At 48.9% G+C, this 14,485-nt stretch overlaps 1 protein-coding gene across 1 annotated transcript; it reads left to right on the plus strand.

The window, feature by feature from the left end:
* The first annotated feature begins 6,115 nt into the window (after positions 1–6,115).
* On the plus strand, positions 6,116–12,782 carry LOC119383939 (uncharacterized). The gene is made up of 2 exons (XM_037652215.2): positions 6,116–6,284; positions 11,077–12,782. The coding sequence occupies exon 2, from the start codon at positions 11,231–11,233 to the stop codon at positions 12,119–12,121; it is 891 nt and encodes a 296-aa protein (XP_037508143.1). The 5' UTR covers positions 6,116–6,284; positions 11,077–11,230; the 3' UTR covers positions 12,122–12,782.
* Positions 12,783–14,485: the final 1,703 nt, after the last annotated feature.

Below are 14,485 nucleotides of genomic sequence, written 5' to 3' on the forward strand. Positions count from 1 at the left end.
GTTCTTCGTTTTTGTATATGCTGAAAATCAAGGCTCTGGCTCTGCTCTTGTCTTCGTAAGTAAAGTGTCATGTATCCTCAAGTGATTTTGTGTCCCCTGCTCCCCCGTCCAGGCCACAGCCTGGACGGGGGAGCGGGGGGAGGCAGACAAACCCCTTTCTTGCTTGTTCAGCACATAAACTAAAGAGGTTACTATGTTCACCTCAATTCCATACATAATGTCAAAAACCTTATGCATTGCAGGCTGTTCAGCACAGCTCTACCCAAAACACTGTATTAGGGTCGCCTCATGTCTTCTTTCGTCCTATGTTGAAGTTGCAAAGTAAATGCCAGATACCAATGATACACAAGAAAACTGGCAGGACCATTTCATCTGCTTATAAAAAAATGTAATTTCAAATTTAAAACATGCATACGATAATTGCAGAATGAAAATAAGCCGCTGCGCGAACCTGCTAACAAAAATCTCGTTCTTTCTCTTTTTTTTTTTTGGAACACTGCACGACTACACAGGTAAAGAAAATAAGGATCTTAGCGAATTGAAGCCTGTTGCTTGGGCATCAGGGACGCTTTGTACAAAGGAAAAAAAAGGAAAAAAAAAACAGCCACAGTACAACACGCGAGGCGACCGATCAGCGCTCGTCTATTCCGTGTGTTTTTTGCTACAAACCGTCCCCGAGAGTAAATTACCAGCGCGTAGAAAAACGTTACGTAGGGCATCAGCGAACGGTCTTGTGGTGATGTGCCTCTCCCCGCAGTCCTAAGCATGCATCAGAATTGAAGGGGCAATAATAGCCCAATTGCACCAGTAAGAGACATTTTGCCTTTAGTCGGCACATATGCGTGCTACAATAGACCCTTTAGAAAAGTCAGCGTCCCCTAGTCTCAGAAGCGCGAACTGCGAGCGTCCGCCATTGCTTGTTCTTTCCGTCCTGCGGACTCAACGTACGCATACAGAACCGGAGCCCTTTCACCATATTGGCGAAGTTCTTCAGCCTACAGCACAGCTACAAAATCATGTAGAGGCTCGAATTCTTTGCAGAGAAGCCACATCTGTGATGCTATCGTGCTGCTGCGTGCCATTCTGTTCCCAGCGCAGCGTAAGGGACTCGACGGAAACAGGGTACGTACACGCCAACTCCGATGAACGTAACCTGGTGTAACATCATTGATGTTTTCGTTCTTACTTGAAGCACCTCTGAAAAAACAGTAACGTGTTCATCATTGCGTAAGAACAGTAATTTGTTGTGTATGTAGCGCGCAGGTGTCGGCACTCTGGAATCAGCTGTACGGCCGCGGCACTGTAGCCGTGTCCTCACGAACAGTGCGCGTCCGTGTCAATCGTGCATGCACTCTCGTAATGTTCGTACCGTTACAAACATTATGCACTTGCTAATGACCCCGCAAAGCAATGATTAGGAGCAACTTTATTACACAGGCACCGCTACTTATGTTTGAAAACGTATACGTAGGTCTGCGGCTTGCCGAAACACGCGCATTTGTCACTTGCTCAGCGAGGTTAAATCGTTCTAATATCACGGAAGTGCCGTGTTTTCGAACGTAAGCCCCCTTCAAGAAGCAGGTTACGTGCTGAAAATTGTGCAAGAGCTTTATTTTGCGATTTTTGCCGCATGAAGACATGCATATCCTTTATGCGCAACCACTTTGCAATAAAGCACTGAAGTGGCACTTTCTTTGCTGCCAAACACAAGCTGGGGAGTCACTGCCCTCTTAAAAGCACATGGGTGCAATGAACTGTTCCAAACGATGGAATGGTTCCACGTTCTTTGTTACGCTTGGTCAGTGTTTTAAGTTAACAGCGTTATTTCTATATTTCTGCAGGTGTCATTACTTGGGTTCCCAAAGGATCCTTACCTTAAAAAAAAAAAACGGATTGTTGCCATCAAAAAAGATGAAGGAAAGCACTTCAGTGTAAACCGCCACACAAAAGTGTGCTCCAAGCACTTCTCCAGCGGTGACTTCTACAAAGAAGCAGCTGTGCCTAGCATGTTTAATTTTCCGACATCACGTTCTGCTGCACAAAGAAAGCCACCCACAAAACGTCATGTTCATCAGCCTGCAACACATGTACCTCAAGATGAAACTGTGTTACAGCCCGACGACTCGTTACAGTGCACCAGGCCTTCCATCCGCTACTTCAGATGTGGAAGAACATTCAACCGTGTCCGAGCCAATCTCTTGTAGTCGAGATTGCCCAGGGTGGATGGAAGCCAGGGAATGTGAACGTGAACTGACAAACCTTCAAAAATTGCTGTTTGAAACAAGAGAGGAACTGAATTCGACAAGATCAAAGCTGCAGCAAACTGAAATGGAACTTCAGCAAACAAGACAGCGAGGGAAAAGCTAGAGTTTGCCAAGCTGCAAATTTCCAGGGAGCTTGAACTCTCAAAGGATAATGAAAAGAAACTGGAAAAGAAGGTTGGTCGACACTTTTCTAGAGAGCGCTTCAAGCACAGCGATGACGACATGTGCTTCTACACTGGGCTCCCACGTGCACTGTGTTTCAGGGTGTTTTGAAAATCCTTCAGCCACTTAATTAAGTTTGTTCAAGCATTCACTTAAAACGATGTAAACATGTTCATAAATTATTTCAATTGGAGCCCCCTATGGTGCCCCAATGACTCGTGGTAGCACGCTGCTGAAATTGCAGCTGCAGGTGTCGATCCTAGCCATCATGGTTGCATTCCTGAGCGATGTTTCAAATGTCAATTTCTTCTTTCCTGTGTTTTTCTTTCTTGCTGTCCCTGTGTGTAGTTTTGCGCTTCTTACGAAGATGGTTCAATTTCAGTTGATTTCAATGGACACAATATATTACAGTAATATAGAACTCAAGTGCTTAGGCGCAAGCCCTTCTAAAAGGTTGTCAGAATTAACCAAGCTCCCAATATTACCCCTCATCTGCTTGTTCCCTTGGGATTTTACGCCCCGTTTTGTTTTAATGTTGCTATTCAGCTGCCAGTGAGCGCTAGATTATCACTGTTGTGCTTACTAGCCTTTTTTTGTGTTTGTGTGTTCCACGCTTACAGGTGCACCTTGGACATCAAATGACAATCCCAGTGTCGAAATTTAAATTTATTGTGAATTCTGGCAACGAAATGAAAGTGACCAGAGATATGGCCAGATTTTTCTGGTCAGCTTCTGAGATGAGGGAGAGGTGCCTTACCGGCCAATGAAACCATAGGGCACCCGATAGTGTGGCCAAGTAGCAAGCTACACCAGCCATAGTTTACACGATAATGAGTAAGTCAAGGTAGACATTGATATGTTATTTCAATATTTTGCAATATCGCGTACTTTACGATAACATGCTTACATTTTTCAGATGCTGTAGAGAAAGTCATCACTGAAAACGCACGCGAGGTGGCTGAGGCGAAGAGGCGGGGCAATGCGAGGAAGGCACTTCAGGACATGTTTGCCGGAATGGCCCGGCTAGGTCAGCGCTGGTTGCATTCAAGGCTAGGTCGCCTTGAAGTGGCCCTGCCTATTATTTTTGAAAATAAATATATTTGCACAGTTGCAATTCTTGTCATTTCTCACAGGAAAAAAGTGGATGCCAGCCATGTACCATAGCAATTTGAATCGAGCCTTGTTTGCAAGCATGCACAGCTTATCACACTGGGTATCATTTCTTGTCATGTGTTCTCTTATTTTTCAGATACCACAGAAAGGTTATGATAATATAAATTATACCCAAGTGCCTGAGGCTGCAGGCTAATTGCACAAGAAAAGCACTTGAACATTTCTTTGTAGGTCGAGATGGAAAAAGCAGGACATCAGTCAAAATGCTTCCTGCGAGGTGGCCATCAAGTCTTCACATTTCTTGAATAAACGTTCTGATCAGCAATTTTTGTCATTTCTCATGCAAAATAGCAGGTGCCAGACGTAGGTCATTGCTAAAAACTGTCGTCCCAGTGTACCGGCGTCCCGGTATGCCAGCGTACCAGCGTCCCAGTATTGGCCTTGAGGGCCACCACGGGAGAAACCGGCGCTTCTATCGCTATGACGTGTTAAACGACATCACGTGACTCGCCTTTGCCACCGAAAGGCACGCCAATGCTGCTCGCTGCGTCTCACCCACAAGGTTGCAGTTGTGTTTTTTGCTTCAGTATGGTTTATTGCTCTGTGCCGCAGTGCCGAACGTATTTGACCAAGCCTTGTGCGAGTTTCCATGCATAACCCAAAGCCAAGTAGCAGCAAGATGCATGGTTGATAAAGCTGAGATTGGGCAAGCAACCCACCCTTCATTATCACGTGTGTAGCAAGCACTCTCGCGAAGAAGATATTGTCTGGTGTGTTGCAGCTAAAATTTTCAGTGAGTACGACGTGGGACCTTACGGGACTGTACACATAAGAAATTTACGCCAGGCTGGAAGGCTTATTCCAGCTGTTTGCATCACAAGGGTGGCGAGAGTGATTTTGTCCTGATGCAGTTCTTTTCCGTGGCTATTATTCGAACGTGGTCGGCCTCAAACACTCTCTCCTTCTGTTAGCAGCCTTGATGTGCTGAGCTGCTAGTCCACGAATTCCAGAGACCGCCAGGGTCACTGAAAATGAGATGCGGTAAGTCTAGTTAATATATGCAGTCGACGCACACAGGGATTGCAACGTGCTCGCGTGGCACTTGAAAGCTAAGTGTTTCTCGTCTTCTAATAAATGCGATTGTTATACTAAAAGGTATTGTTTTTCCTTCTCAAGCTCAAACACTCTCTGAAATTGCAAGCAATTTGAGTACTGACATTTATTAATGTTAGTTTTCCGGATGCGGTCGCTAGGTGGTGTTGCGAACCAAAAAACAAAGAGAAAAGTAGCGGGTAGCGCAGTTTTCAAAATGTCGTCGCGCAGGCGGAACGTGTCTGGTCCGTCCGGTCCGCGGGTGTCCGACCGCCAACGTGAGCTCCTGCTGGCTTTTATGGAGGAGCACCCCCAGCTCGCGACGCCCTCGTACCCATTGGACCCCTCCTTCACCCACGAAGTCCGGGACTACCTCTGGAAGCAGCTGAAAACGCTGCTCAACGAGGCTGGCCCGGCGGAAAGGTCTGTCGGTCAGTGGCAGGCCTTCTGGCGGAAGGAGAGGTTCAACGCAGAACAGGAGCTCATCCGCCTGAGCGAACAGCAGAGGTGAGTGCAAGCACTGTTATATCTCAGTGGGTTATTTTACACTTCCTGTTTGTGCTTTACAGGGGCACCGGAGGCGGCCAGCTGACGGGCTACCATGGTCGCATCCTCCAGCTGACCAGGACCACACGGATCGACGGTGCGAGGGGCACCGTCTTCGAGCGGTCGGAAGCGGTAATAAGCACTGCTTTGGAATATCACTGTTACTTCTTTGCTGTGAACTAGTGTGCTCATTAGCTTCTAGAAATTACGCGCAGTTTGTTTTACTTTTTGAAAAAATTTCGAGTGGATCATTCGGCCTCTGCTGTGGTTGAAATACTAACATGTTGCGCCGTCGAGAACAGTGTGCGAGGCAGTCACATTCACGGTGATCACAAAAGAACAGCCGCGAACTGTATCTTGAAGCTCATTAAAGGACTCTACGTGTTCCAAATCATTTCTCAGACCTTGCAGTCAACTGAGGGGCATGGCCAGTGGGTTTGCCTTCTCTTCTCCCCAAAGTATCAGTGGCATAGTATGCCACTGTTGAAACAGCCGTTAAAGAAGCATCATTGTTATGCTAATTGCAGTATAAGTACATGTTAGCACAATACTCACGAATGTTTGTGGCTCTCGGTTGCTGCACTGTTGGCGTTACTGGAGACAAGATTGCAATGTAGCCTTTGTTTAACGTATGCTTACAGTTGGTTCCTCCAGAGCAGAGCCTGCAGGCTCGTGCACTCTCTGGGGACTTCCGCTGCCCTCAGCCGCTGCCTGCACCGCCAAGGGTCTCGGTCGGGGACAGACCGGGCGCCAGCGGCTTGCAGGTGAACTTTCACACCTTGCACTTTATGTTTATTATTGCACTCAATGTATCACTAAAGAAACTTCTTTAACAGGCCTTCGTGAGCTCCGCTCCGGCTGCCGCTGGTGTGGCCGAGGAGGATGCGGCCCCAGCGTGTAAGTTTGATGTTTTCCTATTAACAGTATAAGTCGTTTAATAAGATAATCCATTTCAGAGCTTTAAAACACTTGTTCCATAGGTGTCTGCTGTGAAGTAAAGTAATGATATTGTTTTCAGTACCCCAGCGCCAACGGCGGAGGTGCCAGCCATCGGCCGTCCGCGCCGTGCTACCGCATTTAACGGAGCAGCAGCAGCAGACCAACACGGTTCGTGAATACCAACTTCATTAACTGCAGATGATATTACAGGCTCATAGGTGATGCTCATGCGTGCAGGTGTTAGTACTAAAGAAGGGTTGAAGGTGAGCTAATTGTTTACATAACTGTCAGACTGAATAAGCAGGTATCCTGCTTTGTAGTTAAGGTGAAAGAGTAAATTTACATGAAGAATGGAACGTCTCGAGATGGTTCCCTGTAGTGTCATATGCTTCGAAAGCATTATTATATGAAAATGTTGTCATGAGTAAAGGGGCACGGGGCGCGCGCCAGACAGCACAAGGCGTCGATGGTGTGCGGGGAATGGAAAAATACCCGATGGTGTGCACCCCCGCCACGTCGACGCAAGCCATTGGCCGGAGGAAGGCGCGTGCCACGCGACCCGAACTGAGGTGCGGAACCCCAGAGGATCAAGCAGTCATTGTTCGGTGGGGTCGTCGAGGAGCAAGGTGTGGCAAGCCAGCGTCGCAACCGCGACGAGAGCAGTAGGGCCTCGTTCTGGGGGCAGCGGCACGAGAGGCTCGGGAGGGTAGCCGTCGACCTTGGCGTCACCCAAGTGAGGCTCCCCGAGCTTGCAGCAGCCTCATTCAGCAGTTCGGAGGGCACCTACGGCACTACCACAGCTCGACGAGACGGCAACCCGCCGACAATCACCGGAGAGCCACGTCGGCAGTTTGACCTGGTGGCACCAAGAGGATAGGCCGAGGGTTAGGCCTAACCGGACGAGACGACGTTCTCGAAGAAAGACCGACGGGTCAGCGACGAGGACGACTAGCGAGGCGGCAGCTTCGACGACGGCGACTCCCAGACGTCGAGGAGTAGCGTCGACGGGACTCAGCGTCGACTTTGGCGCGGAAGCGAGGCGACGGACTCACGCGAAGTAAGAACGTTCCATTTGCATCGCTAGACCGTGACGCCATAGTTGCCAGACTTTCAGGCCACTCAGGCCGAGCCTAGTTAGAAGTGGTTGTTGTATTCAGTTGTACCGCTGGACGTTTTTGAATATGTTACTTCTAATTAATTTTTGGTGTTAACTTCTTGTTTGCCGTGTTGTGTGATAAAGATTTGTTTGCAGTGACGCCACGGTCTCCGGCCTCGCTCACTCTCCCAACTCCATCACACATTGCAAGCGCTCCCGAGATACGTGACATAATAAGTGGCGAGCCTGTGCCAGGATTTTTCCAGCGTTTGGCCCAGTCACGTACCGTCGGGGGTTGCAAGGATGGATTGGAGAAATTGGCGGCCGTGGCCAGAGACTGCGAAATGGACAAGGAGGAGACGATGAGATTTTTCGAGAACGCTCAGAAAGAGCACGAAAGAGAGTACGAGCGCGAGAAGGAGCGTGCGCGTGAGCAGCATGAGCGTGAGGAGCAGCGCGCGCAGAAAGAGCATGAGCGCGAGGAGATCCTCGAGCTTAAGCTGAAGCTAGCCGAGGTGAACGCTTGTCCGCGCAGCGACCCTAGTAACGCGAGTACTTCCACGTCAGCGTCGGCCAACTCGCCTATTCCCAGGCCGAGACAAATTTGCCCGCGTAAACTGATGGCGCCCTTCGATGAGCGAAGGGATGATCTTGATGCATATTTGCATCGATTCGAAAGGATCGCTATTGGGCAAGGCTGGGAGAAGGGCGAGTGGGCAAACGCTCTGAGTTTGTGCCTCGTGGGAGAGGCCTTAAGTGTGTTTGGCCGCATGCTAGCAGAAGAATCTCTAGATTACGATATAGTTAAAAAGACTTTATTAGAGAGGTTCAGGTTGACGGCTGAAGGGTTTCGGGAGAAGTTCCGAACGTGTAAGCCCGAAGATGCAGAAACTGGCAAGCAGTTTGCGTGTCGGCTGGCCAACTATTTTGATCGTTGGGTGGAACTGTCTGAGACAGAGAAAACGTATGAAGGGGTCCGTGACAGAATGGTTGGCGAACAGTTCTTAAACCGGTGCAGTGATAAATTAGCTGTATTTTTGAAAGAAAGGAACTTGCACACGGTGGAGGAGATGGCCAAGCAGGCTGATCAGTTCATGGAGGCACAAGGGATAAGAAATTTGGAAAAAGGCGACAAGGACAACAGTAAGGAAGAAGAGACCAACAGTGAGGCCCCAAGGGGTAAACAAAGGGCACAGCAGCGGTGTTTCTTGTGCGACAGAATTGGGCACATAGCCATGAACTGCCGCACAAGCACTAGTCGACAAGAATACCACGTGATATGCCAATTGTGCCAGAAAAAGGGGCACAAAGCGAGCGAGTGCAGGAATAGACCGTTAGAGCATACTGCATGTGCAGTAAGGTCAGAAGAGAAGGAAGAGGTAGTCAGTGCTGTGATAGATAGGTCGGAAGGTGTTAATATGCCAGTGGTGGAAGGTAAAGTAAACGGCAAACGGGTAACGGTATTGAGGGACTCAGGAGCAGATACGGTGTTAGTGAGGAGAAGCCTGGTGAATGGACGAGATTTCACGGGGAGAGTCGGAACAGTGGTTTTTGCAGATGGGTCCAGGGTGAGACTACCAGAGGCCAAGATACGGCTGGATACCCCTTATTTCGTAGGAGAAATTATGGCAAAGTGTATGGAGGATCCAATTTATGACGTTATCTTAGGAAATAGGCCAGGGGTACGAAGGGTGGACGACCCAGCGCAGCAAGGTGGCTATGTCAGGCCAAGAAAGCAGTACAGGAGAAAAGAGAAGGCAAACAAAAGCCCTGAAAGCTCAGAAGCTAGAGAGAAAAATGTGGGTGGCGAAGGACAACGCGAGAGTAGATCGAGAATTTTGGAGCAGGTAGGGGTAACCTCAGAGGAGTTCTCGAAAGAACAAAGGTGTGACAGAACCCTGAGGCACGCGAGAGATAGGGTTGGCCGTAAACGTACAAGAGAAGGGTTTAGAGACGGAGTGTTTTACGAATCGATCAATGATTTGATTTTCCGGAGGTTCTGGAAAAGCGGAACACTCGTCACACAATTGATGGTGCCAACATGTTATAGGCAGGCAATCTTAGAATATTGCTACGCGAGTGGGTTCAGAGATGCAAAGAACCTGCGAAGAGAAGTGACGAGAGGCATTTTGGCCAGGGATATATAGAGATGTGAAGCAATTGGTGAAAAGTCGCCAATGAAGCTATTGGTTGTGTCATTGTGAAGTGTGGTACCTTGGTATGGATTATAGTGTTTTGGACAATGAACATGTGGTGGGTAGAACCAAGGATAGTGGTGTTGTGAAGTGCAGACAAATTGTGAGTGAAAGCGTGCGACGATGTGGTGAAGGGAAGGTGAGCCTAAGCCAAGCAAGGAAAAAGCACGCAGCACAAGCTAAGGGACACCATCAGAAGAGCAGAGGGCCGTAACCCCAAGGAGGAGGATGAAAGCAGTTTTTTACAAAAAAAACTCTTCAAAAGGGGGCCCAATGTCATGAGTAAAGGGGCACGGGGCGCGCGCCAGACAGCACAAGGCGTCGATGGTGTGCGGGGAATGAAAAATACCCGATGGTGTGCACCCCCGCCACGTCGACGCAAGCCATTGGCCGGAGGAAGGCGCGTGCCACGCGACCCGAACTGAGGTGCGGAACCCCAGAGGATCAAGCAGTCATTGTTCGGTGGGGTCGTCGAGGAGCAAGGTGTGGCAAGCCAGCGTCGCAACCGCGACGAGAGCAGTAGGGCCTCGTTCTGGGGGCAGCGGCACGAGAGGCTCGGGAGGGTAGCCGTCGACCTTGGCGTCACCCAAGTGAGGCTCCCCGAGCTTGCAGCAGCCTCATTCAGCAGTTCGGAGGGCACCTACGGCACTACCACAGCTCGACGAGACGGCAACCCGCCGACAATCACCGCAGAGCCACGTCGGCAGTTTGACCTGGTGGCACCAAGAGGATAGGCCGAGGGTTAGGCCTAACCGGACGAGACGACGTTCTCGAAGAAAGACCGACGGGTCAGCGACGAGGACGACTAGCGAGGCGGCCGCTTCGACGACGGCGACTCCCAGACGTCGAGGAGTAGCGTCGACGGGACTCAGCGTCGACTTTGGCGCGGAAGCGAGGCGACGGACTCACGCGAAGTAAGAACGTTCCATTTGCATCGCTAGACCGTGACGCCATAGTTGCCAGACTTTCAGGCCACTCAGGCCGAGCCTAGTTAGAAGTGGTTGTTGTATTCAGTTGTACCGCTGGACGTTTTTGAATATGTTACTTCTAATTAATTTTTGGTGTTAACTTCTTGTTTGCCGTGTTGTGTGATAAATGTTTGCAGTGACGCCACGGTCTCCGGCCTCGCTCACTCTCCCAACTCCATCACACATTGCAAGCGCTCCCGAGATACGTGACAAATGTGCATACTGAAAATGTGCTATTGCCTAAGGTTCTGTACAAAAAACGAACTTATGTAACTTATCATACACAAATGCACATTTTGCACCTGTGTCACATCTGCTTGCTGCATGTTTTGCATACTGCAGCAAGTGAGGGTTCGGAAGGAGGTTGTGATTATGTCGGTCATCTTGTAAGGCCGAGCAACGGTTGTGTAGCCCTGAAAAGGGCTGTTTGGTTTCTTTTCGTGCAGAGGTGGTTGGAGGTGCGAGATGCGTTTGACGAGTTGAGCAAAAATGAATTCCGACACCGTTTTGGTCTGTCTAAACGAAGTGCATTGGTTGTGCGGTGAACCGGCACCATTCATGGATGCCGTTGGGCCAGTGAATTTTCAACAAAGAGGAAATTGTTGTGCACACTGAGACTCTTCTCGAACAGCAGCTTCCAGTGAAGTGCCCATAGCAAGAAATCCATAGACGATAATGGCAACACATTTCTTGGTCTCCAGCTCCTGGCACAGCTATGTGACGTTGGTGTACGGCAGGCCACGGCGTTGGAGCTCCTAGCCGACAACACCAGGCGGCAGGGCGAGGCACTGCAGCAGCTCGTCGACGAGGCGAGGCGTCATCGGGAGGCCGCCAAACACCAGGCAAGGCATCTTGATGACGTGGCTCGCGAGCTGCAGGGCGTCGGTGCCCTCGTCCAGGCCCTCACTGCGACGCTCCAACGGCAGCCACGTGCGCCATAATTTCAAAAATCGTTGTACATATGTTTCCATTTTGTTCGTCTCAGATGGGCTGGGACCCCACTTCAAGAGTAAGGTCATAGATGAGGTTTCCTGGCCAGACGTGTACTACACCATGCAGATAGATGAAACCCCAAAACCGGAGCAGCATGTTCAGCAACTGGATATCCTCTTGCGGTACTTTTCGAAAGCCCAACAGAAAGTTGTCATTGAACACTTGCAGTCTTTTAACTTGGGTTGCGCCACAGCCAACATTTTGGTTGACTGTATTGAAAAAAGTGTTGCTGACCTGCCGAGGAACAAGTTCCTTTGTTTTTTTAGTGATGGCCCTAACACAATGAAGAGTGTCAAAACAAAGCTGAAGGAAGGAGTCTGTCCGAACCTTTTGGACATCGGTGAGTGCAACTTGCATAAAGTGCACAATGCCTTCGGCACAGGCCTCAACTCTTTCGGCAGTGATGTCGAGCTCTTCGTGTTAGATGTATACTACTTCAAGCATGCCGTTCGATCCTCGAACCTCAAGGAACATCAGAAAGAGCTGGGAATACAAGAGCACATTTTCCTTCGACACGTTGGCAACAGATGGCTCACTTTTCAAGACAGCCTTGAACGAGTAATTGAGCAGCATGAAGCACTAAAGGCCTACTTCAACACCCAGACAGATTCTCGACCACCAGGTGCTGTGCTCAAGACTAGACTGGCAGCTGCGCTTGGTGACAAGAAGATGCTGGCAAAGATGCTGTTTCTGCGGAGCACTGCTGAAATATTTGTAGTATTTCAGGAAGTTTTCAGAAAGATGAACCGCTGATTCACATTGTATACTCTGAGTGTGTCAATCTCATGAAAATGTTGCTGAGCCGCTTCGTAAGACATGAAGTGTATGCTTCTTTGTCTGGGTCAGAGCTTAGGCGTCTTGACGTGGGTGCAGCTACGGGTCTCAAACAAGCCCCTGAGATTGGTCTAGACACATAGAGATGAAGGCTTGGGATCCACAAGAAAAGAAAGCCTTCAGGACTGGTGCTCAAGCTTTCTACAATGCAACGGCCAAGCATCTCATCAAGCAGCTTCCACTTGACAATAAGTTGCTTCTTCACTTGCGCTTTCTGGATCCATCTAGCCACCTGACCATGGAAGAAAGAGTGCAGTCATTGAAGTACGTTGCAGCTTGTGTTCCGAACATTGTCGAAACTGAGCAGGTGACTTGCTTGATTGATGAATGGCATTCGCTTCATTGTCGGCCTGTAGTCAATGGGGCATCATCCCACACTACCAGTGTTGGCAGCTACTGGGCTTCACTGCTGGCCACCGACTCCGCAAGATACCCTCTCCTGTCAGTGCTTGTGCGTGCTATGCTACCGCTTCCCCACGGCAATGCCGATTGTGAAAGGGGATTCAGTGAGAATAAGCATATTTTGGATAACCGGTCAAGCTTGGCTATCACAACCATCAATGGGATCCGCCAAGTGAAGAGCGATTTGAAGTGCTACGAGAGCGAGCCTTCCCGTGTGCCACTGACAAGTCAGAAATTCACACAAAGCCTACATGGAGCGCCTAAAACGAGAAGCAGAAGACCGGGAGGCACAAAAAAGAAAACCATCGCCTTCTAATCAGTCCACTGCTGAGAAAAAGCGGAAGCTTTGTGACGAGAAAGAAAGGCTTGAAAAAGGACTGGACTCGTCAAAGGCAATGTTTGAAAGGGCCCAGGGGCTCATCAAGTCTGGTGTGACTAGCAGGAACATGGATGATGTTGAATGTGGCCAGGTGCTACTTTCTGAGGCTAATTCTAGCCTTGCCGAGAACATGGCCAAGCTGGCAGCTGTAAATGAAGAATTGCAGAAGCTCTAGAATGCGGTGCAATGGGGTCATCAGTTTCAATTGAAATAAACAAGTTGTGATCATCTTCTGACTGTGTTCAGTGTCCCAATTTTAGACATTTAATAGTTTTTTTTACGGCAGCATTTCATTCTCGATGCAGCGCATTGTTACTTGTGATTTCCCTTGTGATACGCTGGCGTATGATGGATGTTGGAGAATAACGGAGCGTAAAACGGCTCTACAGCGTCAGGAGCATCATGCCTAGTTGCCACAAATAAATACTTGCACAGAACGTGATGCAGAACGCATTAGTTAGTACAAAAAATAGATTTAAGAAAGCCGTATATAAAAAAAAACTTCCACTACAGGGAGTCGAATGTGCCACCTTCGGATCCAGACCGGGTACTTTACCATTACGCCACGATGACATACGTTTTGCGATCTGTAGAATGACCAGTCAACATACTAATACACGGTTTGTCTTCAGCTTTGTATGTTGCATACCCGAGAAAGACGCGAGCTTCACCTCTTATTAAAAGTTGCATAGTTATTAAACGCAAACATACTGCTGCCAGTAATGAATGGCACGTCGATAATGGCAGCAGCACTAACTTTCTTTTACAATTCACAACGTAACTAAGAAAATATCAAGTGGACCGAGGAGCGGGTATAGTTTACCTGCTGTTACTGCCAAGTTTAATAGCCGTTTCTCACTCTTTCCAAAAGGCAACATGTGCAGAGCCTTTTGTCGACTCTAATCTCATTCGATAAATATGCGCGTACAATTGATTGAGTCATGTGATGTTTTTTCGCACAACGCACCGCGCGGCCGTGCCAGCGCGGTGATCTGATGCTCTATCATTAGCTACAACTACATAACAGCTGGGCCAAAAACGAGTGCAGTGCGCAGGAGAAATATGCCATCATGTTGGTTCAGTAAGGCGTATGAATTGACAACTCTATGTTCTCGCATGCGAGTCAGAAGTGCCGGCGAGTGCGACTGGCGGCGGTTGGTGACCGGAGGTGTCTGCTGGAAGCGCGTCGCATCGATGCTCATCACTTCTTGTGTGGACACCGTTCACAAGAAAAAAAATGCTTCATTTAGATTAGCTGATGCCACAGCTGTGTTGTAAAGGCATTCGTACTCGTCGGAATCGTGTATCCTGAAACCTATAAGCGCCAATAACACGTAGACGGACTCTGTCGGTGTGCTATGCCTAACCTTTGGTGGAAATCATGGTGCTACAATATTATGATGGAAGTCGAACTTGGTGGGGCTTATCTCGATGCAGGCCGACGGTAAAAGTTTATGCATTTTAGCTTCGCATGCATTTTCACTGTTACCTTAAAGTGCCGC

This window comes from Rhipicephalus sanguineus, chromosome 2 (genome assembly GCF_013339695.2).
Source record: "Rhipicephalus sanguineus isolate Rsan-2018 chromosome 2, BIME_Rsan_1.4, whole genome shotgun sequence".
Classification (NCBI taxonomy): Eukaryota; Metazoa; Arthropoda; class Arachnida; order Ixodida; family Ixodidae; genus Rhipicephalus; species Rhipicephalus sanguineus.